Here is a 27922-nt window from a genome sequence, read left to right as displayed (position 1 = left end):
TAACCCCCTGCAGTAACTCCTACAAATTACTCCCCCACCACAGAGTTACTACTCTAAATTAAATTACAGCCCCCAACCCCAGTAACTACTAATCACCGCCAGCGACTCCTACAAATTACTCCACCCACCCAGAATAACTCCTACAAATAGCACCCTCCAGTAACTCCTACAAATTACACCCCCCCCAAATTACTCCTACAAATTACACCCCCCCCCCAAATAACTCCTACAAATTACCCCCTCCCCCAAATAAATCCTACAAATTACCCCCCAAATAACTCCTACAAATTACCCCCCAAATAAATCCTACAAATTACCCCCCCAAATAACTCCTACGAATTACCCCCTCCCCCAAATAACTCCTACAAATTACCCCCCAAATAACTCCTACAAATTACCCCCTCCCCCAAATAACTCCTACAAATTACCCCCCAAATAACTCCTACAAATTACCCCCCAAAAATCACTCCTACGAATTACCCCCCCCCCAAATAACTCCTACAAATTACACCCCCCAGTAACTCCTACAAATTACACCCCCCCAAATAACTCCTACAAATTACACCCCCCAGTAACTCCTACAAATTACACCCCCCCAAATAACTCCTACAAATTACACCGCCCCAAATAACTCCTACAAATTACACCCCCCAAAATAACTCCTACAAATTACACCCACCCCCCCCCCCCAAATAACTCCAACAAATTACACCCCAAGCAATGGTTGGGGGGGGGGGGGGGGGGGGGGGGGGGGGGGAGAAAGGTCAGCTCCCAGCATCAGCTCTGGGTACTAGTGAGAAGCATTTCTGTGCATGCGAGAACATCCTGGTGCAGCGGCTTAACGGTCACTGAGTGGATGGCAGTGTGATTCCCAGGGTGCAGCCATGAGGCGTTTTTTTGGGTTCGTTAACAGTGAATGGAGAGTGAGGTAAAAGAGACAGTGAAGAAGCCTAATGCTGTATGCAAAAAGGTGAAATGCTGATGGAAATCTTTGATATGTTCATGTAAAGAGGAAAATCAGGCATTTGAGCAAATTGTTGGGGCACCTGGATGTTTAATGAAAAATTGGGACTGTCCAGGCAAAATCAGAACACCTCCTCACCATATGCTTGGTGCAACTGGTTCAATGGCTTTCTGATGAAACTCTGTCTGCAGAACAGCTTCTTGCTGTTATTTTAAAGTAGGTAACAAAATGGCTTCTTCACCCATGTGAAATTCAAAGTCCTTTTTTCAAAAAAGTGATTACTCACCCTGTGTTGATGTGTTACACCTTGAAATTTAACCAGTCTAGTTTGGATGCAAGAGGTGGTGGGAGGTCGATGGAATCTATTCACATCCATCCAATACACATTGCGTTTTAATGTTTCTTTTGCCAATGGTGAAACAAAGATGAGCTGGCTGGAATGCCGATGTGCCATCCTTAAACAAAGGGATGTGGGAATTCCATGGATGGTTGTGAATATGCATATTTAATTAGATATATGTTCGAGACTCAGAACTGTCTGGAGCTCAAAATGCCAAAGGTCACCAGATTTGCAGCAACCATTTTAATAGACTATTCAAATTTTGGAAATATCGACTGAAAGTTCTTGACACTTCCCTAAAGGACATTAGTAAACCAGATGGGTTTTTAATGACAGTCTGATCGTTTCATGGTCACCATCATTGAGATCAGCTTTTAATCCAGATTTATTAACTAATTGAATTTAAATTCCACCAGCTGCTGGGTCTCTGGATCACTAGTCCAGCAAGATTGCCACTACACCATAGTTCCCAAAGTGTTTCCACTTCCGGCAGTCTAAAACAACAGCCATAAATAATATGTCCCATAATAAATGCAGTTAAAAAATCAGCACAGATATTTTAGCCAGGGTGTATTGATAATATGGAACAGCACAGCCAGATAAGCACATGAACGAGGAAAGCATAGAAGGATATGAAGCAATATGGGAGAATGCATGGGAGCATTAACACCAGCACAAACTGGTTGGGTTGAATGACCTGTATTTGTACAGTAACGTTCATGCCATTCTATGTTGTAAGAACTGCACTGATGATAATTATGCTCTGGGAACAAACAATCCAATACATATGCATTGAAATACAAACTGAAAAACAATATTGATCAGTATAGTCCAATATGGCATAGGAGAATAAGTAGATATCCCCCTACAATTTGTTAGATGTGACTGTAAAATATAGAAAAATTGACAAGTAAACGACTTGGCAAAAAAATCAATTTGTGGAATCCTAAGATTATACTTGGGGTCCAGATTTTTCTGCACCATCTTCCCAAAATCAGGTAGGGTGAAGTAACTGTGGGAAAATCCAGTGTGGTTGCCAACCTCTGGCCCTTCATTGTCCAACCAGATAAATGGCAGTACGGAGATGGGGGCCTGCTAAATCAGCCAATTTTCCTACCTTCTGGTACTGTTTTCATCAACCAAAGGACTAAAAGGTGATGATAGTCCCTTGGGCAACAATGAAAGTCTGCTGGAGCATTTTCGAAGCAAGAGGGCAAAGCACTGAGCCACACTCCATCTCCTCAGACCCAAATACTCACTCAGACCAAAGCCAAAATTAAAAATCGAACAGTTATCTGAGAACTCTTCAACAGCTTTCAAATGGTCCCTTCCTGTTTGGGTACTGCAGTAACAATGCTTCACAACAAGGTTTGTGACTACAACTCAGAAATACTTTTTCCAGCACAGCTGAAAATCAGTGCTAGATTTTATTTTAGAGTTTATCAATCATGCTCGCCAATATGCAGCATCAAAAGGATATTGGTCAAATATGCAGCAGATGTCAGCTGTCCCTCCATTCAGGGATGAAGTCGACTCAGGATTGCAAAAACCTGCAATGGATCGTCATGTCAATGAAAGGGCCAACTCTTAACCCGCAAACCTTTGGGCCCATGGGCCCGATGAGGTGGTGGGAACCGGAGTTTAGGATTTGCTACCTTTTCTTTCCTTCTCTACCTTATCATTATGACATTGTGACTCAAAGTTTGATGGACAAGTTGTCACCATTTTTAACAACTGGCAGCAAGCTCCTCCCAGCCATTAATGTCAATGCTGTAGTGTTTCAAAGAAATGTTCAGTGTCTTTGAAGCAATTTCTTTGTCCTCCCCTGGAACGCTGGCCATTCACGAGTTGAGAAAACTGGACCTGGAGGGGTTGACACTTTTTAGCCATCCCGACACTGTACAGTTTATCGTAACGATTTTGTAAGAGGAGTTTTGCCTGAATACCTGTGGAACTGGCTTCAAGAAGGAACAACATGCATATCCTTTACCATCATAGTCCCAAGTTGGATCTTTTAACATTCAGCATTCCACTTTCTTACCTGAGTAAATCTTCGTACTAAACAGGTCTTCCCTACGCCAGCATTTCCAATCAAGACAATTTTAAATAGGTAGTCATAATCTTCCATACTCATTTACACACCTAGAGGAGGATAAAAAACATTTTTTTTACTAGTTAACCAAGGTTCTTAAAACTGCCTAACTTGAGAAAGGAAAACATCACAGTAGCAATTCTAAAAATCTTAATTCCTCTAGCTCTCAGCTGTTGTCAGCCATGTTCATAGAATCATAGAATTTACAGTGCAGAAGGAGGCCATTTGGCCCATCGAGTCTGCCCCAGCCCTTACAAAGAGCACCCCACTGAAGCCCACGTGTCTACCCTATCCCCGTAACCCAGCAACCCGCACTTAACATTTTTTGGACACGAAGGGCAATTTAGCATGGCCAATCTAGCATGGCCAATCGACCTAACCCGCACATCTTTGGACTGTGGGAGGAAACTGAAGCACCCGGAGGAAACCCATGCAGATACGGGGAGAACGTGCAAACTCCACACAGACAGTGACCCTGCCAGGAATCGAACGTGGGACCCTGGAGCTGTGAAGCAACTGTGCTAACCACTATGCTACCGTGCTGCCCATGTTGCTGGAATAAAATAAGAATTTTGGATAACCACATTAAAAAATGAGAATTGTTATTGAAATTCCATTAAGAAGGTTCTTGTTGATTTTCAACATCACTGATGCCCCTCAATTGTCTATAATTTTACATTGACTATTGTCAGATTCTCAAGAGGTCCAATTAAAATTTTGATCCATTCATTACACCTATTTTTAAGCTTGGTCAGAGTGTATTAAAAAAAGCTTAAAATTTCAACCCACTTCTACCTGCAGATCGTGCCTGTGCCCCATGATGCTGAGCAATCAAGGCAGGGAATTTTTAAAAAAATAAACAGACATGTGTAAACTTCAGGTTATCCAGAAGGTTCACTCTTGCTTAATTTTAAATTTTAAAGAATCTCAGTGGAAATTGAAAAAACACACAAAAGAAGGCAGATCCTAAATGTTCCTTAACATGATATTTTAAAACGTCCTCAGATTTTTCACTGTCAAATGTTTCTGACGAATGTGATATAAAATAGTTACTTTAGAGATATTAGTTAATGTAATGTAGAGGTAGGCCAGTCTAATCCTGGTGAGTTCACAGACAAAGGATTTCAGAACGCATGGCAAAGCAAAGGAAGAGGTGTGTCCACCAAAGGAGGAGAAAAGGATGCTGGGTAATAGGGGCCAGAGGAAGGGATTGGAAGTGAGCCAATCAGAATGTATCACCAGGTCAGGAGGGGTATAGGATGACCTATGGGAATCGTGTATGTGAAACTTGATGCCATTTGAATGTATCAGTAGAGACTTCTTTGTTCTACAGACTCACTTGTTTCCAGAGGTGTACGAAGCAAGATGTGCTTTGTGCCGCTGTGAACTGAGTAAAGCTTGCAAGCTAAATAAAATTACTAATGCTGTACCTGCAAATCCATCTCGACTTTTATTGAGGCCAGACTGACGGGTAAAGAAATTTGGGATTTGTCATTTCATAATGCTATATTGTATTTCTCAATGTAGAATCCCTACAGTGCAGAAGGCGGCCATTCGGCCCATCGAGTCTCCACCAACCTTTTGAAATACCACCCTACCCAGGCCCAATCCTCCACCCTATTCCTGCCACCACACCCTAAGGGGTAACTTAGCATGGCCAATCCACCTAGCCTTCATTTCTTTGGACTGTGGGAGGAAACCTGCAAACCCAGAGGAAACCCACACAGCCACAGGGAAGTGCAAACTCCACACAGGCAGTCACCCAAGGTTGGAATCAAACCTGGGACCCTGGCGCTATGAGGCAGAAGTGCTAACCACTGTGACACTCTTGCTATTTATTTTTTTCTTTACCTGGGACTGTAGTCTAAATTCAGAAAAAACAGATTATGCAACAACATTATGCAGAAAAAGAAAACTATTTCATAATTTTGATCCAAGATCAGAAGTGTTGCAGCAAAATACAAGAAAGAGATTGAGCAGAATAAACCAACGTCATGGGATTTGGAATAACCCATGATTCTTTCTAAGCTTTTTTCCGAAAGAACAATTTTTACAAACACCGTACATTAAAAAAAACAGCTGCATTGGATGACATGAAACAAAATGTTTTGTTTAAGTACTTAGTTGAGAAATATTAGCTGGATCTTTTTCAAAAATGAATATGTTGGTCTGTTTAACATTATGTTTTGTACTAACAGATGGAATCCAATTCTATGAGCTCCCTGTATACAGACAAGTTTTGAATGTCAGGCAGTGAAGTTCTGCTCCCATTTCCTCCCCCCGCTCATTTTCTGTTCTTTACCCCCCCCCCCCCTTGTAATCAGACCTCCTGTGCTCAATTTCTATCTCCAACTGTGCCAGGAATGTTGAAAATTCTTCTAAGAGAGTTTGTTTTTCTTTCTAACCAGGCAAACTGAGGTGGTGCTATAAGCCCCTTGGACATACTGGCTGGCTACAACTATATCGATCCCAGAGATTAAACCTTCCTGATCACACGGCTCAGCACCTTACCACGTATTAAAGTTATCCACCGCCGAGGACCCGGGATCAATCCTGGCCTCGCAGGGGTCACTGTCCGTGTGGAGTTTGCACATTCTCCCAGTTTCTCCATGGGCCACACCCGTCAACCCAAAGATGTGCAGTGTAGATGGATTGGCCATGCTAAATTGTCCCTTAATTGGAAAATAAAAATGAATTGGGTACTCTAAATTTTTAATTTTTTATTTTAAAGTTATCCACTGAATCATTGGAAATGTTATTTCTTTTTTGCAATAGGAATATGAGCTTTCCTTCAATCCCTCCACCGCCATACCAATTTTGCCCCAAAGTTTTCCTAGGTTCTTCAGGAATGGAAGATGATAGGGGCTAGCTCCTGCCCGGGATATGGTGTCAAGATCACAAATTGCCCTGTAGCACTTGATCCAAGTCCTTAAGTTTGAAGCATTGGTAGTGAGTGCAACTTATCCGAGTGCAGTGATAAACTCAATAGGGGCTTTTCACAGTGACTTCATTTGAAGCCTACTTGTGACAATAAGCGATTTTCATTTTCATTTCACCAATACAAATGCCCTTCCAGGTGGCTAATGATCAGTATCAGAATTCCTCAATTTATTGCTTCTAGATCCTAGACACTGGCCTAGGTTTCGTGGAAAAATGGAGATTTTGTAGCATATCCAAAATGGCTTTGGGAACCTGGACCCACAAGTCCCGCTACCATTTTGTCAGTAGGATGACCGGGCGGAACATGAATCACCACATGGGAGAAAACACAAATTCAACAGGGCCATATGAACCCAATGCAGAGTTCAAAAAGACCCCATTTTCGCTGGAGCGCAAGTCACCTGCAGTGTGAATGTTATGAATTTTTAGAATGGGCGTAAATGCTCATAAATGGCCGATAAGGTCTGTGAAACTGTCAAGCTGAAAATTTATTTTAATCCCTTGCCCTTAAAAACACCAGCCAGCCAGAGTCTGAAAGTTAAGAAAAATAATTTTTCCACTTTCAAGAGCTCTTTTCTGACAAAAGTGCTACTGTGCTTGACTGTTTGATTGTTACCACAACCTATCACAGTGAGAGGCTGCACATTCACATTTTGATTGGCAGCACTAAGAGTATTAAAGGATTAGTTGTCTAATGAATACAAACATTTGTTTTTTGAAGGGATTATGTACTCAATGGAATTTCAACGTATTAAATGAGCTTTCAGGAATTTAAATGTCTTCATGAATTTTCAGGACTGAGTGTTTATTTTCAATATTGTGAAGTCTGTAATAGTTATTTAGAACTTAAATTTTACTTAATCTCAGCATGGTTCCGGAGGTCAGCCGTGATGTAATGTTCAAGTTAGCATGGAGGGTGTAAGGGCAAAAAATTGATGGGCGACGGCATTAAATTGGCATAGGGACTAGAAGGCTCATGAAGCTGGGGTTCATGAGTGGCTCAGGGGCTGATGAGAGATGAGGTGTGAGGTCTAGGAGGGCCTAAAACAACATGGACAAACTCCCAAAGAAGCAAGGTGGGCCACCTCATTTGGCAGTCCTTGTGGTTGCTCCGTTTTGCATACTGGGATGGCGGTCCCGATTGGAATAGGGACGATAAGGGGCCATGAAGTGCGAGGTCTAGGAGGACCCAAAACAACATGGATAAACTCCCAAAGCAGCAAGGTGGGCCACCTTATATTTGGCAGCCCCGGTGGTTGCTCAGATTAGCAAATTATTCTTCTAAATTCCATCGGTATAGGCTCAACCTTTCCTCATAAGCTTCATCGCAGGAATTAGTCAAATGAGCCTTCCCTGTACTACTTCTAGCACAATTATATCCGAATTAAGGAGACCGAAATTGCACACAATACGCCAAATGTGGTCTTTAAAAAAGCCCTGCACAGCTTCAGTAAAACCTTCCAACGTTTATATTCCATTCCCCTTGCAATAAATACTGATGCTCCATTTACACTACCTTTGTCTTGTGTCCATGACTTATTTGTTAAACCTTCTTGAGCTCCTGTCTCAGATCATTTATTCTGTTCCATCTTCTCCACGTCCCTCTCCAACTCTATATTCCAACACATTTCTACCGCTCTTCAGCTCTCAAAAGAGTTGTACGGACTTAAAATAGTTTTTCTCTCCCCAGATGCTGCCACGCCCGAGTTTATTAAGCATTTTCTGTTTTTATTTCAGATTTCCAGTGTCCACGGTATTTAGCTTTTTCTTTATCCATGATAATATGTTATATCCTACACCACAAGTGCAGTAACCTTGATATGGCACCCATCAAATGCTTTAGGAATGGGAATTAAACACAGGGCCCTCCTGGTCTGTGCAGCTCAGTTAACCATTGAATAAACTAAATTAACTCAGTAACATTTTTCAAATTTTCCATTCCACAGGTAACTTACCTCTAACTGTTTCCTACAGCTAACAGCAGGAATTCAGTCAAAAGTTAATTCCAGCTTACTAGATAATGATAAATATGGTGAAGGATTGAGAGAAAGCTGGAAGGAAAGACAATAACAGTGGAAACACATGGAGTGGACAGATCATGTCGATAGTCAGCATCTAACCCTTATTTGGCATCATTCTGGATCCTGCAGATGGACCCTTGAAAACCTACACAGCTGAACATTCAGCTGCACGAGGGACCACAATGAGAGAAATCTAAAGGCATCACCAGGTAACTTTCAGGTGAGGTGCTTATGACTTTCTTTTTCTGCTGCGAAGCAGTATGTACTGTGTTGTTGGAGTCGCCGCATATATTGTTGGGAGTTAGACCTTTACAAGGAGTTGAGGAGTGTTTGTAGGCCACCATACAGAAAACTTGCTTTCAGTCATGGAGCTATAGTTCCATTCCTTCTTCAGCTCCAGCAAGATAAGGAAAGGAGAGGCAACAAGAAGAAGCTGTGTGCAGAGGGGGAAAGAGGAGAGCTCTTGATAGAAATTGACTTTTCTAGTCAGCTATAACCATGAGAGTAAGGGAAGATGATAGAGGTAAAAGGGTTAAATGAAAACTCGTTAAGAATAATTAACTATAATCATATTAAGTATTACTTGAGTGCAACAATAGCTGGGAATCCACTAAGGGTTAACCCAGATCATACATTTATTTCTTAAACTTAGGTTTCACATCCGCAAGGTCAATGATGTCAACTAGCTAAAAGGCCCCATTGTACTGCAAGAACTGGTGCTGTCCCAGTATGGGTAGTCCACTTTCTATGGTAACAGCCAGTCTAGGGTGATAATGTCGTAACGAAAACGGTGTTTTGCTAATTGATGTTAGATGCAGGTGTAGATAATTTGGAAAAATGGCAAGCGATGGTTTGGGAAATTTGCACCAATACATTTAAATACATATATCTCTTAAATTGATGGACTGACATTTTGGCCTAATTGAGTAAATTATAAATTAGTTAAAACCAATCAGAAGTAAAAAGAAGGCTAGACCTTAAGATAATGATCTCCTTAAGAACCACTTACCACGATGGAAAAACTCAACCTGGGATCACCCCACCTATAGTTCTGAAACCTATTTCCTTTGCTGCTTGCTTTTGCTAATCGCCATCTTTCTTTTGTTTAAATTACTTAGTTATTATATCCAGTGTATTATGATTTGACGAATTACTACGATCTGTAATTGAATGAAAACTCAACTACTGTATTCACTAAAGACAATAAATCTGACTAGCTTGCTGCAGGGCTAGTTGGAAACTTTCTAAATTTAGTATTGAAAATAAGTTACCAGTGGCACAGCTGACAAATAAAGTACAAGTGGACTTTGCCAAAAAGCACAGACTTGACCTCTGTTATTTGGGAACTGAGAAGGGATAACGGCTATCCAGGGTTCCGAATAGACACAGAGATCCATCAGCTCTCAATAAAACGTCATACCCAACTAGGACCTTCAGAGAACACGTCTCCCATCTCCACCTCAGCCAGGAGCAGCTTCTGAGGTGGTTACTATCCACCAAGGTGTGAAGTGAATTAGGCTACATATCAGGAAACTTCCAGGCTGAATCCAAAGACATTGTCAAAACCTCCAGTTGACCATCCATGCTGCAACAGGGAGATCATGGAGGTGGTGTAGGCAAGGAACATCTCTCCAAGAAGAGAAAAGCAGGAGGCATGAGCAAGTGACTTTTCCAGGGTAACAGGATTCCTAATGGCACAGGGAGCCATCGACTGCTTGCAAATGACTCTGTGAATGTCACAACTCAATGGGAGAGGTACTGGAACCACAAAGGGTTCCATTCCCTCAAAGTGCAGCTGGTAGTGATCATGCACAGACCATCATGTTGGCAAATGATCTCTAATCTGGTAGCAGCCATACTGCTTTTATGCTGTGCCAGTCAACCATTTCTGCCATATTCAAGCTACAAGGTCAAGCCAGAGAGCAGCAGTTTGGTGTCGGGGTATCAGTCTATACTTGGCTCATGGCCTCCTCTGCCACCAGACCACATGTGGATGCCGCGCCTGTAACAAAAGCCAAACTGTGATCTGGGAAAAAACTTGGCATTCTCAAACAGTGGTTCCACTGGCCAAAACATTTAGGGTGGTGTTATGGGCGAGGCATTTTCAGAACCCCAAAATGTATCATGGAGTTCAACCAACCTCTCTCTTTAATGGATTGGTTTCTTTTCCTAGCACACGTCTTTTCCCTAGGTGTGGGATTACAATTATGGACACGTGGGTTTTTAAACACAAAACTCTGTTTATTCCATGAACTCAACTTAACATCTTAAATAAACATTGGATCTCTTAACACCCCTTACTTCAAAGATAACTGAAAATATTGCAACAGTAAATACTTCCTTAAAATGTTCCATCAAACCTCCAAGAGACTTAACACCTTTAAACAAAATCACATCAGGTTAAAGGCTTTACTTTAAATCACCTAAATGATCCAGAGATAGTCTTTCATCTCAGAGATCCAGCTCCCAAGCTCTTTTCAAACTTGCAGCTCTCTGGAAACACACAGACACACCTAAACTGCTTTCTCAAACCTGGCTCTCTACTTTTTAATTCAGCTCACAGCAAAACAGCCAGGCACTTTTAAGCTGCTCTCAGCAAAACCAGCTTGGTTCTTTTTTTTAAGCTGCTCTCAGCAAAACCAGCCAGGTTCTTTTCAAAACTGAAACTAAAGACCTGCAAAACAGACTGCAAAATGGCTGAACTGAGCAGAGCCCCACCCACTCTATGACATCACTGTTTTCTTAAAAGGTACTTGCTTAAACATCCAGTTCTTAAAGGCACTCTCGCATGACACCTCCCCCCCAAGAAAAATAAATAAACCATCAACTTCAAGATGGTTTCATTTTTCACCATCCTCTAAGAAATGTACACAGTAAATATACCTTATTGTTTTTTGTTTTTTAAAAACACACGCAAACAGGGATAATAATATAGTCCATTTTTTTTTGTTCTTCTTCCATCAACCGAAAACCTTCTCGATTGACAGTCTCTTTGAACAAAGTCTCTGCACAATCCATCCATTCCTCTACTCCTCGGCATTTCGCTTCAGAATCAGATAATTTAGTTCAATCTGACCACAGAGTCCCTTGCAATGCTCCAATACAGGAGCATTGATTACCACAGCTTTCAGGCAGTCAAATGCCTGTTGAAAGTCCGCTGACCATTGCATTTTTTAACGTTTCTTCAGCAATTCCATCAGTGGAGTAATCATGCCACAAAAATTTTGTACAACTGTTCGATCAAAGCCATTCATGCTAAGAAATCGCATTATTTCCCTTTGTCTTGAGGGTATCGGAAACTCCGCAAGGAAAGTGATTCGGACTTCTCCAAATTCACTTTCGGCTAGGTTCATCACCAAACCCGCCTCCTGAAGTCAATTGAAGAACTCCATACGATGTTTTAACTGTTCTTTCCATGTCTGGATGTTGGAAATAAAAGCAGATTATCCCACTTTCTCAATGCAATCCTTCACTTTCTCAATGCAATCCTTCAAACGTGGGATAGAATAAGAGTCCGTTCTTGCAACTGCATTCACCTTTCGATAGTCCACACACAACCGTTGGGTACGGTCTGGTTTAGGTACCATCACTATGGGTGAGCTCCATTGGCTGCAACCCACTTCAATTATGCCATTCTTCAGCATACTCTCAATCTCTCAGTTAACCTGTGCCAATTTTAAAGGATTAAGTCTATATGGATGTTGTTTGATAGGAACAGCATTTCCCACATCTACATCATGGATAGCCATTTTAGTACTTTTCAATTTATCTCTACAAACTTGCCCATGTGATATCAATAACTCTTTCAGGTCAGTCCGTTTTTCTTCTGGAAGGTAACTTAACAATTCATCCCAATTTTTAAGAACATCCTCATTTTCCAATTTAATTTGAGGTATGTCAAATTCACAGTCATCTGGATTTGGTTCGTCACGGAGTTAGAATCATTAAAACCTCCTTTTTCTCTCCTTCCCTTTCCCTTTCAAAGTACCTTTTAAGCATATTCACAAGACACACTCGATGAGTCTTCCTTCTATCTGGTGTTTTTAAACCACATAATTCACCTCACTTAATTTCCTTTCAATCTGATACAGTCCACAAAACCTAGCTTTTAAAGGCTCCCCTACCACTGGTAACAACACTAAAACTTTATCCCCCCTGGCAAAACTACGAACTTTGCATTTATTGTCCGCTACCTGTTTCATCACATTTTGTGCAACTTTCAAATGTTGTCTAGCCAATTCACCTGCTCTATTTAATCGTTCCCTAAAATTTGACACGTAATCCAACAGTGTAATTTCTGATTTCTCACCACCAATTTTTCCTTAATCAATTTAAGTGGTCCTCTTACCTCATGACCAAAAATTAGTTCAAAAGGACAAAATTTGGTAGACTCATTAGGTGCATCCCTAATTGCAAACAATACGAATGGAATTCCTTTATCCCAATCCTCTGGATAATCTTGACAATATGCCTTCAACATTGTCTTTAATGTCTGATGCCACCTTTCTAACGCTCCCTGTGATTCTGGATGGTACGCAGTTGAGTTAAATTGTTTTATTCCTAAGCTATCCATAACTCCTTTGAATAACTTTGAAGTAAAATTTGTTCCTTGATCAGATTGAATTTCTGTGGGTAGTCCATATCTAGTAAAGAATTCAAGTAACTCCTCCATAATCCTTTTAGCTGTAATATTACATACTGGAGTGGCCTCTGGAAACCTAGTAGACACATCCATTATAGTCAAAAGATATTGATTCCCACTTTTTTGTTTTAGGAAGCGGTCCTACACAATCGATTAGGACCCTTGTAAAAGGTTCCTCAAATGCTGGAATGGGTATTAAGGGCGCTGGTTTTATCACTGCTTGAGGTTTCCCTATCACTTGACATGTGTGACATGATTGACAAAATTTAACTACATCTTTATGTAGTCCAGGCCAATAAAAATGTTTCTGGATTTTAGCTTGAGTTTTCCGTATTCCCAAATGACCTCCCACTGGTACCTCATGTGCAACTCGCAACACCTCCTTTCTATACCCTACCGGCAATACTACTTGGTTGAACTTCTGCCCACTTTTCATCCGCCTGCATATGTACAGGTCTCCATTTTCTCATCAAGACATCATTTTTATGGTAATAACACTCTGGTATACTCGGATTCCTCTTCCGTATATGTGTTTTATTTCTACATCTTTCAGTTGTAACTCCGCCAATTTTCCTGAACTAAAAATATCCACCTCATCCTCCATCTGTTCTTCTTTTTCAACCATCTGATCAAAAATAGTTTCTGATAATTGCACTTCAACTTAATCTTCACACTTTGATTTCTCCTGTTGTCTTAACCTGTGACTTTGCGACCTTGTTACTACACAATCCGGAACAAATCACAGAATATTCGTCCTTCAACACTTCAGTTGACTGATTTTCCACTGGCTTATCAACCAAAGTAGGCATCACTCCCACCTGCGATCCAGCTATATCATTATCCAAAATAAACTATCTTGTCCAGGAATACAGTTTATCTATTACTCCTACTACCACTTCACCACTCTTCACTGGACTTTCCAACCTTACCTTAGATAATGGAACGCTACTCCTCTCACCCTGAATTCCACATATCACCACCTTTTCTGCCAACATTCCTCCCAAACTACATAATTCCTCATCTCTTACCATTAAAGATTGACTAGCCCCTGTATCTCTTAAATTGTGACTTCTTTACCAGCTCCTCTTGATATACAAGAGTAAACTTTACCCACACAAGTAAATTCCTTAAATACATCTGGCACCTTCTTAACAATTACTTCTTGAACAGGCTGTACAATCGTTTGCACCTCCTTCGCTTCCCTTGGGCCTTCCTTTACCACTCTAACAAACCCCACTGTCTTATCCTGTTTTACCACATCAGCCTTCCCAGTGCTTTTCTTCAACCACCAACACTGTGACTTTACATGGCCTAGTTTATTACAGTGAAAACATTTAAAACTTTTCATGTTTCTTCCACCCTCCTGGATTTCTTTTTTAATCTGAGGTACACTCTCTTTATTGTCTCCCATCAGATAACCTTTACCTTTACCACTTGGGTATTTCTCATGTCCCCAGTTTCTATCCCTCACCGGCTGAAGCTGATGTCGGAAACCAATCTTTGATTTATGAACTAATTCATAATCATCTGCCATTTCCACTGCTAATCTCGCAGTTTTGACCCTCTGTTCTTCCACCCGAGTTCTCATTACATCAGGAATTGAATTCTTAAACTCCTCCAAAAGTATAATTTCTCTGAGAGCTTCATACGTTTGATCTATTTTCAAAGCCCTTATCCACCTATCAAAATTACTCTGTTTGAACCTTTCAAACTCCATGTATGTTTGACCAAATTCTTTCCTTAAATTTCTAAACCTTTGTCTGTAAGCTTCAGACACTAGCTCATATGCATACAAGATGGATTTCTTCACCTCCTCATATGTTCCAGATACCTCCTCCGGCACTTCACTAGCTCTACCTACCAGCTTTGTTTGAATCAGTAACACCCACATGTCCTGTGGCCATTTCATTTGTTTAGCTACCTTCTCAAATGAAATGAAAAAGACTCCCACTTCCTTCTCGTCAAACCTTGGCAATGCTTGGACATATTTAAACAGATCCTCACCACATCTTCGACTATGACGCTCTTTCTCACTATCCTCATCACTATCCTCCAACTGTATGTTTGCGTTTACATCTGCCAATATTAACTGATTGTCATGTTTCATGGCCATTTTCTGAAGTTCAAACTCCCTCTCTATCTTTTTCCCTGATCTGTATCTCCCTTTCTTTTGCTTTTTGTTCTGCTAGGGCTATTCTTTCTTTTCTCCTTTCTTCTCTCTCCTTTTCTTTTTCCTCTCTCTCACTCTCGTAAGCCAGCCGCTTTAATTCTTTCTCATGTTCCATTTGTTTAATTTGCAACTGAATTTTTGCCATTTCCAATGAGTCAAACTCTATCTCAGGCAACTTTAAATGCTTAACCACCGCCATAATTACCTCATCTTTTTGCATTTTGTCAGGTAAGATTAACTGCAATTTTTTTGCCAAATCTAACAGTTTGCGTTTCGTTTCTGTCCGTAAAGTACTACATGTGACCTTCTCCACCCCCAAAAACTTCTGAGCCTCTGAAAGAGCCATTGTCCACAACACTCTTCCCACTTAAACTAAAATATCACACCGGAAAAGCAACAATCCTTCACTGTCTTTAAGTTCACAAAAGCCAATCCAATAGATAGCCTTTTATCCCGGACAAGCCCCCAATTGTTATGGGTGTGGTGTTTTCAGAACCCCAAAATGTATCATGGAGTTCAACCAACCTCTCCCTTTAATGGATTTGTTGCTTTTCCTAGCACAACGACTTTTCCCTAGGTGTGGGATTACAATTCTGCACACGTGGGTTTTTAAACACAAACACTGTTTATTCTATGAACTCAACTTAACATCTTAAATAAACATTGGATCTCTTAACACCCCTTACTTCAAAGATACAGAAAATATTGCAACAGTAAATACTTCCTTAAAATGTTCCATCAAACTTCCAAGAGACCTAACACCTTTAAACAAAATCACATCAGGTTAAAGGCTTTACTTTAAATCACCTAAATGATCCAGAGATAGTCTTTCATCTCAGAGTTCCAGCTCCCAAGCTCTTTTCAAACTTGCAGCTCCCTGGAAACACACAGACACACCTAAACTGCTTTCTCAAACCTGGGTTTCTACTTTTTAAAATCAGCTCACAGCAAAACAGCCAGGCGCTTTTAAACTGCTCTCAGCAAAACCAGCCAGGTTATTTTTTTAGCTGCTCTCAGCAAAACCAGACAGGTTCCTTTCAAAACTGAAACTAAAAACCTGCAAAACACAGACTGCAAAATGGCTGAACTGAGCCCCACCCACTCTATGACATCACTGTTTTCTTAAAGGTACTTGCTTAAACATCCAGTTCTTAAAGGCACTCTCGCATGACAGTGGGGTAAGCCTTCCAGTACATGAGTCTAGATTAGAGGTGGTCTGCTGCATATTGCACAAATAGGCCCGGGCCTTCAGCAAGGATCTCGGGAAGAGGCAGAGAAATCAGAGAGCAGCTCATCAGATTTAATTTTCCTTGAAAACAATCCCTGACCATCATTGTTGCACACTTTTCCCACCTTTCCATTTCAAGTGATAATTGTACAGCAACTGTGTATTTAATTTTATTCAGGTGGTAACTGGGCATTCACATGCTCCTTTTCATTTAAGATTGTAAACGTGGCGGTTGGTTGACGACCTGCATGTTTGTAATGTGCATCTCTATAAATAAACGTTGGTGAAGTGTGTGAAGATTTAGTTCACGTTCTATCCTTCACTGCCTGGTTTTAGACACAACCGATCATCAGAGCATCCTCTTAGCCAGAATCCTGACACCACAAGTGAACCACTTGATAACAAGTTTATTCAACAACACGTCCAATAATATATACAAATCTGAACTAATGACACTTGCGACTGGCCTCTGTCCATCTAGTGGTCCTCAGCATTGCCATCCCAGTGACTGGTGGAGGGCAGCTGACCTTCAGTGTGGGGATATTGCAGATGGCCTTGCAGGATGCCTTTGTGCATCTCCAGGTCATGAGGGGCTGCTTTCAGACTTCACCACCTCAGCATTTACAGCAGCAATGTATGATAGCTCACTAAAAGATAATTGCAAGGAGAGTGAATGTAGTCATCCCACAGGAAAACAGCAGGATCATGCACCATGGAGCCACTGTCACTACCTCAGCAATCCTAGTGACCTCCTGAAGCACAGATTACTGAACTACTAAGAGAGTCTGCAAGTCTCTTTGAGAACTGGTATCTGCAACTATGATGAGATGGCAGCAGTCTGAGACATGGCATCAAACAGCCTTTACACAAAACAAGCATAAACCTCATGACCGCAGTCTGAGATTGCAACGCAACAGGCAGTCACAGAATAGCTTCTGCCTGTGCTCAATGAAAGCTGCAGCAGACATCGGCCATCAGACATAGTAATATCCTTTTTTATTTTTTTAAATTTAGAGTACCCAATTCATTTTTTCCAATTAAGGGGCAATTTAGCGTGGCCAATCCACCTACCCTGCACATCTTTGGGTTCTGGAGGCGAAACCCACGCAAACACGGGGAGAATGTGCAAACTCCACACGGACAGTGACCTAGAGCCGGGATCGAACCTGGGACCTCGGCGCCATGAGGCAGCAGTGCTATCCACTGCACCATCGTGCTGTCCCCAGACACAGTAACATGGCTGGGTCCTCAAGTGCTGTCATCACTGAGTTGGCTACCAAGTTGGAGTCAGAGTCTTCCATGCTCCTTCTCAGTGACAGCAGGCTTTCTGGCAGGCCAACCAATGTACCAAGTGTGATGAACGGTTACTGCCTTGTCATCATGTAAGGTGATGCCCCCTTTAAGACTGGGCTTGGAACCCTGGGGACTCCGCCTTTGGCTCCGCCCATCTGTGAGCCATATATAAGGGGCTGCCTTGTGGGCTGTGCAACAGTTAGCACATGTCTCCGCTCTAGCATAGTTATTAGTCTATTAAAGCCTTCTTTACTGTTTACACTCTAAGCGTCGTTATTGAGGGTACCTCACCAAGCATTTCCGTACATCTCCCCTTCAAGAAGTGCAGGCTAGCTTAATTGGTTGTAGCCTTGCAAACCTGGAGCCCCTGCTAAGACTTCGGGCAGACTGAACAACGCAATAATGGAGTGAGCAGGCAGCACGAAGCTGCGCTGCCTGCAACATTTCCATTGGTTGTGGAGCATCCCACATCATGGTTCCTATGGCTGCAAACTGGCCCTATAAAATTCTTAGCACAGACATTTTTGTACTGCCAAATTGTAGTTTGGCAAAAGTGAGAATATGCCACCAAATAAAATTTAGTCACAGACTATAGCGGTTTGCTAAACCACAATTCACTATCACCCATATTACCCCAGACAAATTTCATTCCCAGTCCCTCCATCCAGCTGCAAATATGTGATTTAAACTTTCTTCTTGGTTGCTTCCAGAGAATTCTTATTCATTTGACACAGAAACAGTCAAAATTTCCAGGGCATCAAACAAGATTGGGATAAATATGGATACAAGTTAAATTTGATGTCAGGACCAGTAAGTAAACACTTTTTTAAAAAAATGATCACAAGAGTAGCAAAATGCTCAAACCACGCTGATAGTAACATGTCAGATACATCAATAGATAATGGTTTCTTTCGAGTTAATAAAAATCAATTTTGTCAGTTGCATTTTCAGCAAACTAACCTTTTACCTATAATTACAAAAGATTTCACTAAAAGTTGAATGTAAATAAGCAAGCAGCAAAAACAGTTAAATAAAACAATTTCTTGCAAAGTTTGCACACTTAAAAAAAAAAACACACTTGGATTTTGTCTGGATATGAACCATTTGACACAGATTTGTCTGAAACCACAACGTGAAACTAGGAGTGCATCCTAATGCACTCCGGCTGGGTCACTGCCTGTGTGGAGTCTGCACGTTCTCCCCGTGTGTGCGTAGGTTTCCTCCGGGTGCTCCGGTTTCCTCCCACAGTCCAAAGATGTGCAGGTTAAGTGGATTGGCCATGATAAATTGCCCTTAGTGTCCAAAATTACCCTTAGTGTTGGTTGAATGGGGTTACTGGGTTAGGAGGATAGGGTGGTGTGGGCTTGGGTAGGGTGCTCTTTCCAAGAGCCAGTGCAGACTCGATGGGCCAAATGGCCTCCTTCTGCACTGTAAATTCTATAATAGGCAGCTTTGGGTCAAAGCCAGAAAATACTGCGAAACCGTCATTTGCAACAAGGGCCAAGGTATTCAATCTTGTGTTCTTTATATATATGTTTATGCTACCCAGACAATACACAGTCGAGTTATAGACATGACGATCAAGCAATGATTTTGAAATAGAATAGACTATTTATTGTAGATTATTATGAAACTATTTTTTTTTTTTTTTTTGCAGTGTTCTTCCAGTAATGCACATTGCTGATGGAACATTACGTTAAAAGTGCTGGGAATCCTCGGTTCCTCACCGTATTTAAAGCATATATTTGGCCTTTGTTTCAGTTTTCCTTCTTCAGTTTATGCCCACATTGTCATCCTTCCCAAGTCAATCTGCCTTAACAGGAACCAAATGTAATTTTCTAAATCCTGCACATCTTCGTTTAATGCTTGACCTTTTGGGTTGTTTAATCATATCATAGAATTTACAGTGCAGAAGGAGACCATTCGGTCCATCGAGTCTGCACTGGCTCTTGGAAAGAGCACCCTACCCAAGGTCAACACCTCCACCCTATCCCCATAACCCAGCAACCCCACCCAACACGAAGGGCAATTTTGGACACCAAGGGCAATTTATCATGGTCAATCCACCTAACCTGCACATCTTTGGACTGTGGGAGGAAACCGGAGCACCCGGAGGAAACCCACGCACACACGGGGAGGATGTGCAGACTCCGCACAGACAGTGACCCAAGCCGGAATCGAACCTGGGACCCTGGAGCTGTGAAGCAATTGTGCTATCCACAATGCTACCGTGCTGACCACCACATTAGAATCCATCTCTTAAATGAAGTTCATCAATATAAATTTACCAACCATACAAACAAGCTCCAGTCACTCACTAAATCTAAAGGCTGCATTTTTAACCAGTAATCTATGTCGGGTGGAGACATTTTAGTATGTAAAAATACTAGAAAATCCTACATCAAAAGAAATTATCAATCCTGCCTAAGTTACACTTTCAAATAGTACTATTTACTGCTCTGTATAACATCACGTTATACAGATCCTAAGATCAGCTCTTTGATGAAATCCTAGCTCAATTTATTTTCCAGAATAAAGACCAATCTTCAAGGAAATGCTCATTAACAGTCTGCTTCACTTTTATTGCTTTACCTATTGCGTTCTGTCACTCAAAAGAATGACAGCAAATTTATCCCAACTTCTCAAAAACGAATTCACTCGTACCAGATTTGAGCATGAACTTAAGCTATTTGATTTATGATCAGGGCCGACACAAAGTCCACTTAACTGCACTTCCAGCAGTGATCACCAGGTAGAGATGTGGAGTATATCTCCTTCCTAATCAGGAGCATTGAGAGAATTTAGCACCCCAAACAAGATTAGTGAAGTCATCCTAGAGCAGATCTTGAATCAGAGATCTTAGTGATCAGTGTACAGAAGTATACATTCAGCAATCAGGAATCTTCGTGATCAGTGTACAGAAGCATACATTCGACAGTTTGCTGAACCACAGGAGTTGCATATTATATTGCATACAGAATAACACAGTGGGATATCTAGTTTATTTCATCAGCAACAAAAACCTAACACTCCATAGAAAGCCACATGACTATCAACTGAACTATTGTTACAAACTATGTTTCAGAAATGCAAGCTACTTAGCCCCATCTCCAGACAGGGTGTCTGGTCCACAACACAATGGATGTTGCTGGGCAACAGGCATTTTTAATGTGGAGATTTAGCACTATGTTTCTCACTGAAAGCTTAGCAAATGGTGGAAATTGAATGTTGCACTTCTACTAATAATCAGTGTCAAATGCTTTCAAAAACTTAGTAAAATTGTGAATAAACCACTGCTTTGTTCGAGCTTGGGACTACTTTTTCGCCGGAATATTGTTTAGAAGCAGACAGCTTGTGTCGGGAAGAAGCCTTCATGTGTAAATTATTTAAATTTACTGCTCACTTGGCACAGCAATATCACTACAAGGGGTTCACTAGATCAAAGTTCAGCTAGTGATAGGACCATACCTCTAATGTAAGGAGATGCAAAGTGAGCATGAGAAACAAATACAAGATATGAACACAATATCAGGCAGTCCTATAAAGCCCAAAATGCAAAATCCAGCTCGATTTACATGTCTGGTAAGACATTTCGGAGTATGGACTTATTTGATCCATGTGAAATGCAACAAGGTAGTTTAGGACACAAGTGATTTTAAAATTTGCTATTTCTCAATTAAACAATCATGTGCTGAGGGAAGGTGTGTTGCCCATGGCTCTTTAAATGCACTGAAAATTTGACTGGATGCAGTTCTCCTCTTGCTGGCAAACTTGCTCTGGTCACTCATTCCCCACCCCCCCCCCATCCCCCTTCAAGAATGTCAGTAATATCTGTTGAAAGCAGAAGTTGTGAGCAACTGTAAATAGTTTATATTTTGATAGTCAATTTAATAATAGAATTTGATAATGACTGAGTTTTATGATATCACAACAGCAAAGGCACACTCCTCCACACATGCAGTAACAGTGCCTGTGACGTCCTCGGCAGCTGTCTGCATCAGAGACAGAACAATCTTAAGTGGACAAAAATTACACCTTGAACAGGAAACTGCAATGTCATACCCTCTTCTCCAAAAGAGCACTTGTCTTTTTAATTAGAATGACAATAGCTAAGAAGATGGTGCATCAGATAATTATTGCACGAGATTGTAGGGTTGCCAACTGCAATTAAATGTTTTCTTAGAGGTTTCATCACATGATTTGCGCCCACAATCCAGCCATGAGTCGGCCAACACATCCACCTTTTGTAACGCACTGCTTCTTGTGTCAATTGGAAAGCAAAAAGACTCACTACCCAATTGGATGATGCTTGACTTGACCGTTAGGTAAAACATGCCCCATGGGCAACATTTTTATATCTGGTTAAAAAAAACTCAAGTGATGAAAATAAAAATAATTCTTAATGTCCCTATGATATTTCTCCAGGGTACACAAGTGCTATATCTTGAAGGTTGATCTTCAATTCCTGGATCTTGAATGGTTGGTAATCACATAAGATTGTTATAGTTCCTGTGATAAAATTTCAAGATGTGACTCTAATGCTCCAGAAAGCAGAACTTTTCTTTTAGGCTGAAGTAGACTGGCAGGTTGTTTTGACAATTTAAATGGACAGTGTTGTGTTATGCTTCTGCATGTAGCATAAGTTGCTTCCTTGATGTATACTCTGACAAAGGAAGGTTCAGGCTTAGAGATAGGTTTAACACATCTACTGAACAGTTAACAATTCTCCTACTGGAGTTCGACTCTCCTGCTGATCTTACTATAGTAACTCAATCTAACTAACCAGTCTGATCTAATCTATGCAGTGGATGTGATGCTTCCTGATCTGCCCCGGTCTCTCTAAGTGTCACCTATGGAAAGAGAAAGAGCATGTGTGCCCTGTCCTTTTATATGGGTAGCCCCCTTGTGGTAGTGTCACCTCTGGGTGTGTCTTGACTGCCCATTGGTCATGTCCTATCTTACTGACCTACTGGTTGAATGTCTGCGTGTCATGGATGTCTCTGGTGCTCCCTTTAGTGTTTATTCAGTCCTGGTGTATCTACATTAACCCCTTATGTATTTACAGTGATGCATATCACCACAGACAGCATGCTGTTTTTCTCTGTATCTAATCCATGTATCTTTCCTGGGCATATACCAGAGGGCAATGTGCCAGGCAGTTTCCTCTGTATCTAACCAGTGCTGTAGGTCCAGGAGAGGGGTGACAAGCAATGACTAAAACAAGAGGTGCTAGCAGCTCAGGAGAGAGGGTTGGGCTGGTGATAAGACAGAATAACGTTTGGGCAAAGGAATAGTCATCAACTAGCACATCAGCCATGGGAGAAACTGCAATGGCTGCCGAGGGCGCATACTCAACTATTCTAATTGAATGTAAGGAGTTAGTGCTTAATAATTACAGTGTTGATGATCTTGTACAGAATATTTGAAATTACCAAAAGTTTCAAAGTACTTTTATATTGAAAAGTTGTTAAATCCATCACTTTGCCAATCTTAGCTTTGGATTCAAAAAAATCCAAAAAACGTGGGATATTTTTAAGAATGCTCACTAGTTCAGAGACCCATCTGAACTTACCTGCCTCTTGATTGAAATTAATGTCACAGTAAACCGGATTGTTTCAGCTGTGGCATTAGGAAAGACTTCCACACTCCAAGAGTAGGAGTTCAGAACCTCATTGTGCAAATGACAATTTATACCGGATGAATTGTTACTTTTAAGTTTAAGATTGATAGACTTTTGTTGATGGAACAAAGGCCAAGATATGGAGTTAGATTGCAGTTCAGATATAATCTGATTGAATGGTGGACAAGACTCGAGGGGCTAAATGGCTTACTGCGTGGGTCTCACCCCCACAATCCAAAGATGCACAGGGTAGGTACGATTGGCCACGCTGAATTGCCCCTTAATTGGAAAAAAAATAATTGGGTACTCTAAATTTATTTAAAATAATAAAGACCTATGGATATTACAGTGTCTTAAAGATTACAAAATGCAAAGATGAAAACAGGAAATATGAAAAAAAATTACAACGAATATCAAGTTAATTGAAAATATTTATTTATTAAGAGAAAAGAAATGATATAGGGCAATGGCAGCTCATTAATGATAGATCATAGTGAGATTACAACGGAAAGAGAAATGGTAAATATGTTAAATTGGTACTTCTTATCCCTTTTCACATTTAAGAGCAGGACACAATACCAGCTGCAGAAGGGAACCTAAAATGAAGTTAAAGGCAGGAGTATAGTCTTTAAATAACAGTAATGGAGGAAATAAAGGCATTTCAGCTCAACCCATTATCAGGATCTAATGGTTTCCTTCCCAATGCATTATAAGAAATGTGAAGAAATTACACACACATTAGTCATAATTTTCCAAAGTTGTATAAATGCAGGACTAGTGCTATACTGGAAACCACTTATGGCATTCCATTATTTAGGGAGGGAGAGACAAATCAGATAACTACTGAACTGTCAGTTTAACATCAATTGTGGGGAAGTTACTAGAATCTAACATCAGAGATTGAATGACTAAGCACCAGGGCAATTATCAGCTGTTCAAAGAGAGTCAGCACTGAGTTTTGAAGGGTAGATCATTCTTGACTCACAATTACACTTTTTTTTGTAATGTGACTAGCATGGTGGTTTGGACAGTGTCTACATGAACTTCAAAACTTTGAAGAACTTCATGTTCTTCAAAAACCATTTGACAAGGTTCTATATATAAAATTGGAGTTAAACTTCATGATATTGGTCATTAATTGGTTGGGATGTAGGTGGCCCAGGAATGATGAAAGGTTTGCACTCTGATTGCAAATGTAGCAAATAGTGCTCCACAGGGATCTATAGTGGGGCCTCAGAATTTCATTGTATACATTAATGACTTGGATGAAGGAATAGAGAGCTAGTTGTAAATCTAAGTTTGCAGACAATATTAAAGGAGGCACTGTTGGATGTGTGGATGTAGTCAAGAACCCAGAAAGAAACAGGCTAAAAATGGCAGAGGTGGACTTACAATGAAACCCACAGAGCTGCAGAGCAGGACCCTGGCCAAATGGGGAGGGGGGAGGGGGGTGGGGGGGGGGGATCCATACTGAGCGGTGTCCAAAAGCACATGTTCGCCTCTGCAGCGAAGCCTTCAGCGAGAGCTCGGAGGTGAGCAGAGCAGTAGTCAGGAGGTGTGAACAAGGTCAGGCAAGTGCCAACGTCGAGTGGGCAGCACGGTAGCATAGTGGTTAGCAAAATTGCTTCACAGCTCCAGGGTCCCAGGTTCAATTCCCGGCTTGGGTCACTGTCTGTGCGGAGTCTGTACGTTCTCCCAGTGTGTGCGTGGGTTTCCTCCAGGTGCTCGGGTTTCCACCTGCAGTCCAAAGATGTGCAGGTTAGGTGGATTGGCCATGCTAAATTGTCCTCAAGTGTCCAAAATTGCTTTTGTGTTGGGTGGGGTTACTGGGTTTATGGGGATAGGGTGGAGGTGTGGGCTTGGGTAGGGCTCTCTTTCCAAGAGCGGGTGCAGACTCGATGGGCCGAATGGCCTCCTTCTGCACTATGAAATCTATGTCTCGGGGAATCGGGACCAGCGGGAGTGGGCAACTCGACCAGAGGCCAGCAAGGCAGGGCTGAGTGTGAAAAGGCTGGACTGGGCAGCAGCTGGATCGGGCTGCGAGGCCAAGCGAGAGCAGAGGCCAGGTTAGATAGCCAGCAGCCAGGAGCAAAGAGACTTGAGACCCGGCCACCCAGGCGAGAGGTGAACAAAGCAGCAGTCAGGGGGTGCAAAGTAGCCAGGAAAGCATCAGCATAGTGTCTCAGGGGAAATCAGGGAGCAGCGGCCACCAGGAGCTGGACGACTTGACCAGAGCCAAAGGCCAGCCAGGCAGCAGGGCTGGAGTAAGGGAATTGGGCTGGGCAGGGAGGGTGAGATTTTGGGTTTTTGTGCCTTGCATTGTGAGAGATGAGGCTGGACGGGGTCAGGTGGTGTGGGACTCAAAATCATTGGGGGCCCCCCAAAAGTATAAATGCTCCTCTGAAAGTGGGGAAAACTGTGTCTGATGGGGTTCAATTCAAGAGTGAGGTCATCCACTTTGCATCTCAACGATAAATCAAAATGCTTTCTTTATGGTACAAGACCAGGAACTATGATGGAGCAAAAAAGACTTGTGTCCATGTGTGTAAATCACAAAAAGCTAGTGCACAGGTTGAAAAATTATAAAGGTGCACTGACCTATATTTCAAAAGGAGTTAGAATTCTAATGCAAGGAAGAAATGCTTTTGTTGCATAGAGATTTGATCAGATACCATCTGGAGTACAACATTCAGTTTCCAGGAAAGACGTTCTGACTTTGGAAGGGGTACTGTGCATAGTCCCCAGAATGATAACAGAGCTTAAAAGGGTTAAATTAGAAAACTGGTTGCATAAACTAGATTATATTCCATTGTGTTTAGGAATTATCTAATCAAATTTTTGATAAAAGGGAAATGATAGTTTAGTGATTAAAAAAAACAATTTCCATTAGTGGAGGAAATCGCAAAGAGGGCAGAATTTTGAGAGAGAGAGGGCCAGCCGAAGTAGGACAAAGGAATAAAGTCTAACTTGCTCTTGCAAAAGGCTGAGGGTGCTAGATCGCATGAAATTTTCAAGATTGAGATCAGTAGATTTTTTAATAAAGTAAGAGTATCCAGAAATATGGAAAGACAGGAAATGGAGTTGGGGTATAGGTCATCCATGATCTTACAGCTGAATGTCCTAAAAATAGAGAATGAGGCTACAGAAAGTGATTTGGATCATTTGTGCCAATTGGTAATTAAAAATGTAAAGTGCAGCACATTGAATATTTGCAACAGAATTAACAAAGTAACACTCAATAAAGAACCTAGTAATAACTTAGTGAAACGGTGCGGTAACAAACAAGAAGATACTGCACGAGTGTCCAAGTGCTCAGATTACAAACAGTCAGCAATCAGATCACATTTGGGATCACTGTGCTCTGTACAATTCTCATCATGAAAATAGTGGACAAGCACTGGAGAAGAATGAAGGATGCTAAATATGTAGATGAGTTTGAAGAAAGATTTAAAACCTGTACAGTTGAGAGAGAAGACAGCTGAAGTGGGATGGGTGGGTAGGGGGGAGTTCTCACTAAACTAAGTTAAACAAAATCATTTAAAATGTTACTACGTCCAGAATACTATTTTAAAGTGAAGCAGTAGTCCTTAGTCTGACAGTACCAAGTACAGACTCCTGAAAGATTACATTTAAAGTGGAATCAGAAAGATCTTCATAAAAAGCTTGATAAAATGTCAGAAATAATCTGCCAGGAAAGATTAAAAGATGTAAAAAAAAGTTTGGGACACTATCCAGGCAAGACTTTATTTGGCTATATGACCCTCTCTTCTCCATGACTCGATGCTACATGATGTACAAGCAGAATGAGGGAAATCCTGAAATGTTGAACCCACCAGTATAGTGAAAGTATAATTCATATTTCACTATTTATACTGCTACCAGACCAACGGTGATTGTTGTGTTTCTCTATCCTTTGCATAGAGACAGTAACAGGGAGGATAAAAAGAGTGGTGGCAACAGCCAGGAGAACAGCGCGACCAGTGGGGAGCAGGTGCGGATGCTCAGAGCCCACAGACCACATTCAGAAAGAAAGAAAGAAAGAAAGAGAGGGACAGGGCGAGCACGCAAACGAAAAGCACAGACCCTCATGGAAACATCAACAGTGGTACATGGCTTTAATTGACCAATACATCATAGAATTTGACTCACCCATATGGCTCAGTTACTCACTGCCTTGACTAGATGAACCATTTTTTTTGGGGGGGGGGGGGGGGGGGGGGTGGATAGCACTCAATATTGCTATGGCAATAAATATTTTCTGAAGTTACAAAATTCAGGTAGTGTCACTGGAAAAAAAAACTTGTCAAATTACAGTTGACAATTTAATACATGAATTGATTGGTGGCAGTTGCTAAATCACCAGCACCACGGGTCAGAGGTCTCGGCTGAGTGTGGTTGTTCATATCATAATTTGGCTGCTACCATTAATTCTAAGCTAATGAACTCAGGCCCATCAAACTTGCAGGTCGTGTGAATTACATTAGTGTTAGCAATAACTGATCATATCCAAACCTGGAATGAACATATGGTGGAGTTCTGCCAATTCTGCTTTTTTTTAAAAAAAATCCACGTGGCAAATTCCTCCTCTCAAATGCAGTGCTGAGCAGAAGAG

The 27922-nt window shown here is 41.3% G+C and overlaps 1 protein-coding gene across 3 annotated transcripts in view; it reads right to left on the bottom strand.

Annotated features, from left to right (window-relative positions):
* rab30 (RAB30, member RAS oncogene family) overlaps nucleotides 1–27922 on the bottom strand; it is a 120629-nt gene that overhangs the window by 62169 nt on the left and 30538 nt on the right. For all 3 annotated transcript variants that reach the window (XM_072476545.1, XM_072476544.1, XM_072476546.1), the window contains exon 3: nucleotides 3346–3446. In XM_072476545.1, the coding sequence (XP_072332646.1) occupies nucleotides 3346–3438 (93 nt within the window). In that variant the 5' untranslated portion in view covers nucleotides 3439–3446. The remainder of the gene's footprint in view (nucleotides 1–3345; nucleotides 3447–27922) is intronic.

Source organism: Scyliorhinus torazame, chromosome 15 (assembly GCF_047496885.1).
Source record: "Scyliorhinus torazame isolate Kashiwa2021f chromosome 15, sScyTor2.1, whole genome shotgun sequence".
Taxonomy (NCBI): Eukaryota; Metazoa; Chordata; class Chondrichthyes; order Carcharhiniformes; family Scyliorhinidae; genus Scyliorhinus; species Scyliorhinus torazame.
The sequence above is the reverse complement of the archived record's forward strand: the minus strand, read 5'-3'. Positions and strand labels throughout refer to the sequence as shown.